Source organism: Schistocerca nitens, chromosome 4, assembly GCF_023898315.1.
Source record: "Schistocerca nitens isolate TAMUIC-IGC-003100 chromosome 4, iqSchNite1.1, whole genome shotgun sequence".
Lineage (NCBI taxonomy): Eukaryota > Metazoa > Arthropoda > Insecta > Orthoptera > Acrididae > Schistocerca > Schistocerca nitens.
Genome location: NC_064617.1, coordinates 79930241 through 79936240, shown reverse-complemented (window position 1 = coordinate 79936240; position 6000 = coordinate 79930241). Strand labels below are relative to the sequence as shown.

Genomic DNA, 6000 nt, shown 5'->3' with positions numbered 1-6000 from the left:
TTTAATGTGATTTGTATGTGCAAACAAACAAATGATTATTTCAAACAAAGTTTCGTAATATATTCAAGAGAAATAGCTTCACAAATTGAGCAAGTCAATAATGTGTTGGTTCACTTCCGGCCCTTATGCAAGCAATTATTCCGCTTGGCACTGATTGATGGAGGTGTTCGATCTTGCCCTGGGGGATATCGTGCCAAACTCTTTTCCACTGGCGGGTGAGATCGTCAAAATCTCGAGATGGTAAGAGGGACCTTCCTATAATGCTCCAACGTACCCAGCTGGGGAGAGATCTAGCGGCCTCGCTGGCGGAGGTAGGGTTTGGACAAGCACAAAGACAAGCAGTAAAAATTCTCGCTGTGATTGTGGGCCAACATTATCTTGCTGAAATGTCAGTCCAGGATGGCTTGCCATGAAGGGCAATCGTACGAGGCGTAGAATATTGCCGATGTACCAGTGTGCTGTAAGGGTGCTGCAGATGACAATAACAGAGGTGCTACTGCGAAAAAAAAAAAAAATGGTACTGCAGCTATCACTCCTGGTTGTCGCGCCGTATGGTGGGCGACACAGTAGGGTTGGTATCTCACTCCTGTCCAGGGCGTCTCTAGAACACTTCGTCACTTGTCCTCGGGTCTTAATTCGAAGCGGGACTCGCCACAGAAGACGATTCTACTCCAATCAATGATATCCCAGGCCGAAGAGGTGTTTAGAGATGCGCCGGACAGCAGTGGGATACCAACCGCCATACGGCCCGACAGCCGAGAGTGATGGTCTGTAGTGGCATTTTCTTCATAGCAGGACCCCTTTGGTTGTCCTCTGCGGACCCTTACAGCACGGCAGTGTGTCGACGATCTTCGACGCCCCATTTTGTCGCCCTTCGTGGCAAGCCATCCTGGGCTTACATTTCCGCAGGATAATGCTCGCCCACACACAGCAAAAGTTTTACTTCAGGTCTTTGTGCTTGGCAAATCCTACCTCGGTCAGCAAAGTCGCCGGATCGCTCCTAGTTGAGAACGTTTGGATCACTATGAGCAGGGGCCTCCAACCGTCTCAGGATTTTGATGATCCAGCTCACCAATTGGCCAGAATTTGGCACGATATCCCCCAGGAGGGCGCCCAACAACTCTGTCAATCAATGCCAACCCAAATAACTTCTTGCACAAGGGCCAGAGGTGGAGCAATGTGTCATTGATCAATTTGTGATGCTCTTTCTCTTGAGTAAATCATTCAATTTTTCTCAAATCTGTTGTTTGTACACCTGCATCACATCTAGTGATTTTGGTCTCGTTCGTATGTTCCCTCGCAGTGTGTGTTTCTTTTTTTCGTCTTCTTCCTCTTCTTGGAGTGTATGTCGTCGATTGAAACTTTGCACAAATCCACAGATAATATTACAACAAGAACGATGATATATTTCTGTCATTGATTTTATAACAAGTTAGCAGTCAATCAGAACATTTTATTTTATTGCTTAAGATTAATGGCCACTAGCTTCTAAACAAATAAAAAATGCACAGTGTGGTCAGCCTCCGTATCGAGGCACATAAGATGTCATGATGATGATGCTGATAATGAGGTCCCATCAGACTAAATTAAGAGCCAAGTCGTTTGAGAGTTCACAGTCCATACTGGAGAAAGCGTAGAGCAAGGTTCGGCCCTGCAGGCTGTCTGGCGTCTCGCACTGGGCGGTCAGTACGTGGGTCACGTTGCGCTCCTGGGCCCACTGGAAGACGGGCTGCAGCTCGCAGTCACAGCGGAGAGGGTTCCGGCGCAGGCTCAACCTGCAAAGCACAATGTCCGCACCCCATTACCTAGCCTCTAAATAAGTAACACTGGTGTAGCCTTACGGCAGAGCCCTGTGAAGGAGGACATCCACAAGTCTAAGCTGCATACATTACTTAAACTACGGTACTGCTGAATCTCGGAACGAGCGTAGCATCTATTGCGACAGAAGAAGAAAACAGTGGCAAACAGCCCAGCAAGCCACAACAGCCTAGCAGGCAAAATACTAGGTGTGTTCAAAAAATAATGGGAATTTTTGTTTTTCGGAAAGAGTTATTAATCTACATGAATGTCATTACCTTGAAAATATCCCCAGTTACACATTACACACTTGTGCCAACGCTGTTTCCAATCGCCGAAACACTTCTGGAACTCGATCTTTGGGACAGTTTTTAGTTGTTCCAGCTATGCGTTTCTTTATCGAGCCTGTGCTAGCAAAACAACAGCCTTTAAGATTTTCTTAATTTTTGGAAAAGGAGAAGTGTCACACGGGGGCCACGTCTGGTGAATATAGAGGCAAATATAGTTTTTTTTTTTTTTTACCAAAATTTCGCCAACAAGAAACGAAGTGTGAGCAGGTGCATTATTGTACCGGTACGGTCCTGCAAAGACCATGAAATGTTTCGCCACAAATCCGGGTGCTATTTTCGGATTGCATCAAGCAAACGGCATTGAATCTGTAAGCAGTACTCATTTATTCACCGTTCGGCGTTGTGGCAAGAACTCGTGGTGCACTATGCCGTTAAACTCGCAGACCGCAGTGAGCATAAACTTCACTTTTGACTGCACTCGTCGATCAGTTTTCGGTCCTGTGAGTCCAGAATTCTTCCAGCGGACGATTGTCGTCATATCCGTAAACTCACGTTTCGTCGTCTGTCATGACACTTTTCAGTGGTTTTGCATCATTGTTAACTTCGTCTAGCAATATGCAGCCGCCGCTGATTTTGTTCGAAATTCAACAATTTTGTAACAAATTTTACTGCCACACATTTCATACCCAAAACATTCGACAAAAATGTCGCGGCATGAGCCAGTAGCCAGTTGATATGCCACTATCACTAATAACTTCTCTGACTATGATTAGACGATCGTTCATAGTCTTTTCTTCCGCTTTTTCCACGATTTCATCATTGATTATGTGCTGGTGTGTCTAGTGCGTTCGTCATGCTGAACATCTTCACGGTTTTTTTCGAAACACTGAGACGACTCGCAAACCGTTGTTTTACTCTTATCGGACTCACCAAAAGCAGTATTTAATATTTCCAAAACTTAACTGCACTCTACCTCAGTTCGTATAGAGAAGCCGGCCGGAGTGGCCGAGCGGTTCTAGGCGCTACAGTCTGGAACCGCGCGACCGCTACGGTCGCAGGTTCGAATCCTGTCGCGGGTATGGATGTGTGTGATGTCCTTAGGTTAGTTAGATTTAAGTAGTTCTAAGTTCTAGGGGACTGATGACCACTGCAGTTAAGTCCCATAGTGCTCAGAGCCATTTGAACCATTTCGTATAGAGAAATTTTATTAGACATCCTCTGACTCATATTTATACAAAATATATAACCAGAGATACCACTATAACATGCAACCTTTCTGGTAGCTGATGAAAGACTAATTCATTGCAGTGTGGAAGTGCTGTAACAAATACGTCTGAAATGGCCGCATGCTGAATCGCTGTTTCGGGTGGTGGGTCCTCGGTTCCTTTTTGAGATAAGAACAAGGAGTAAAGTTTTTCGTTTAGCTCGGATTAGTGGCCGTTTCCATTTGTATAGCCATTCAAACATCTGTCTTGTTGTAGCTATGTTACAGTATATTAAAGGCAGTTTGAACGACGAATTGGAACTGACACCCAGGCAAATTGTGCAAATTGATTAATTCCTCTTGCAAAAGATTTTAATTTGACGGAAACTAATGCTCCGCTGATGACGGCATTTGAATATGCACCGTTCGCATTTTACGTGCAAAAACAAGCAAAAAATGAGGTTTTTGAAGCACGCCGCTTCAATACTTTAATTTGTACAAATCGGTTCAGACTTTGCACGAATGTATAAAGTCAAAAAGAATTTTTTTTAATCCAATAATCTTTATCCGTTGTCGAGATACGATGATTTAAAGTCGAGCTAAACATAGACTGTAAATTTTGTACTTGGTGAACGGAATGCGCAGGAACTGTTTAAAGCAAATCCAATGAATAAAAAATGCGTTCTTCTGCTAAAATTGGAAACTCGCTTTCAAAAACCGAATTTCATTCGGATTTTACGTGCAAAAAACATGTTCAAATATTGTAATTAATGGTCGTTTTGTTTTTTGTGAAAGCTTTATCCATTTGCTACGATACAAACAACATGGTTCGAAAGACAATTAAGAAGAACCATATACCAGACAAGTTATCGCTTGAGCTAATAATATCTTCAATGAGTACCAAGCTATGGCACTCTGACTTCAAAACTGTGGTAGAACCAAAGCTCATAACCAGAATGAAAAAGGATCTTATCGTAGAACAAAAAAAGATGGATATGTCCCGAGTAGAGTTAGTGTTGTAAAAGAAGTGGACTAGCTTTTCGACTTAACTGGAAGATTCAAAGTCATTTAAATCAAAACATCTTGACACGTTCATTCTTTTTTACGAGTTAACCCCACGTCCCCAGCACAGCACAGTGAGTTCTTTTGGCTTCAAGGTGTTGGCACACCTGCGTCTTGCAATTTATGGGCTAAGGTCTCTGATCCTGAGCCCAAAATCTAGGCAATAGTAAACAATATGTAAAGTCATGTGTATAAAGAGCACACATGTTGCAGCTAAAGAAAGTTTTTCTGAGGGGATAAAATTTCTAAGGGTCTATTTGTCCCTGGAGGGACGCTATATCAGTTTTTTGATTTGGGAAGAGGGGCGAGGCGATCTTTTTCACTGAGGGGACCACTTTTCCCCCAAACTCACCCCCTGTTACAAGTATGTTGAGAGGTGTAAGAACAATTAGTCACAAATTTATGTGCTTCCAAAGAGTTGGATGCATGTGCTACAGGAAGTATCCGAAAGTTGGGGTCCATTTGCAATAGAACGTACCTCACAGTGGGGTTTTTTGATTCCTTAACTTTAATGACACATTGTGTCATATTGCATGACATGACAAATGTCATGTTGGATGGCGTAATGGCATGTGTCATGTTATACGACATTACATCATGTATCATGTTACTTAACTTGACACGATGCATTACATGTATATGGGTACTAATACTTACTAGCAAAAAACCACAAATATGTCAAGATTATTTGATTCAAATGTCTTTGAAGCTGCCAGATAAATTGAAAAGCTAGTTGTTTTACTCTTATCGGACTCACCAAAAGCAGTATTTAATATTTCCAAAACTTAACTGCACTCTACCTCAGTTCGTATAGAGAAGCCGGCCGGAGTGGCCGAGCGGTTCTAGGCGCTACAGTCTGGAACCGCGCGACCGCTACGGTCGCAGGTTCGAATCCTGTCGCGGGTATGGATGTGTGTGATGTCCTTAGGTTAGTTAGATTTAAGTAGTTCTAAGTTCTAGGGGACTGATGACCACTGCAGTTAAGTCCCATAGTGCTCAGAGCCATTTGAACCATTTCGTATAGAGAAATTTTATTAGACATCCTCTGACTCATATTTATACAAAATATATAACCAGAGATACCACTATAACATGCAACCTTTCTGGTAGCTGATGAAAGACTAATTCATTGCAGTGTGGAAGTGCTGTAACAAATACGTCTGAAATGGCCGCATGCTGAATCGCTGTTTCGGGTGGTGGGTCCTCGGTTCCTTTTTGAGATAAGAACAAGGAGTAAAGTTTTTCGTTTAGCTCGGATTAGTGGCCGTTTCCATTTGTATAGCCATTCAAACATCTGTCTTGTTGTAGCTATGTTACAGTATATTAAAGGCAGTTTGAACGACGAATTGGAACTGACACCCAGGCAAATTGTGCAAATTGATTAATTCCTCTTGCAAAAGATTTTAATTTGACGGAAACTAATGCTCCGCTGATGACGGCATTTGAATATGCACCGTTCGCATTTTACGTGCAAAAACAAGCAAAAAATGAGGTTTTTGAAGCACGCCGCATCAATACTTTAATTTGTACAAATCGGTTCAGACTTTGCACGAATGTATAAAGTCAAAAAGAATTTTTTTTAATCCAATAATCTTTATCCGTTGTCGAGATACGATGATTTAAAGTCGAGCTAAACATAGACTGTAA

At 42.5% G+C, this 6000-nt stretch overlaps 1 protein-coding gene across 1 annotated transcript in view; it reads right to left on the bottom strand.

The window, feature by feature from the left end:
* Positions 1-1432: 1432 nt before the first annotated feature.
* Positions 1433-6000, bottom strand: part of LOC126251451 (leucine-rich repeat-containing protein 38-like) — a 29792-nt gene continuing 25224 nt past the window's right edge. Inside the window, exon 4 of the mRNA XM_049951879.1 lies at positions 1433-1775. Coding sequence (XP_049807836.1) covers positions 1577-1775 — 199 coding nt within the window. The 3' untranslated portion in view covers positions 1433-1576. The remainder of the gene's footprint in view (positions 1776-6000) is intronic.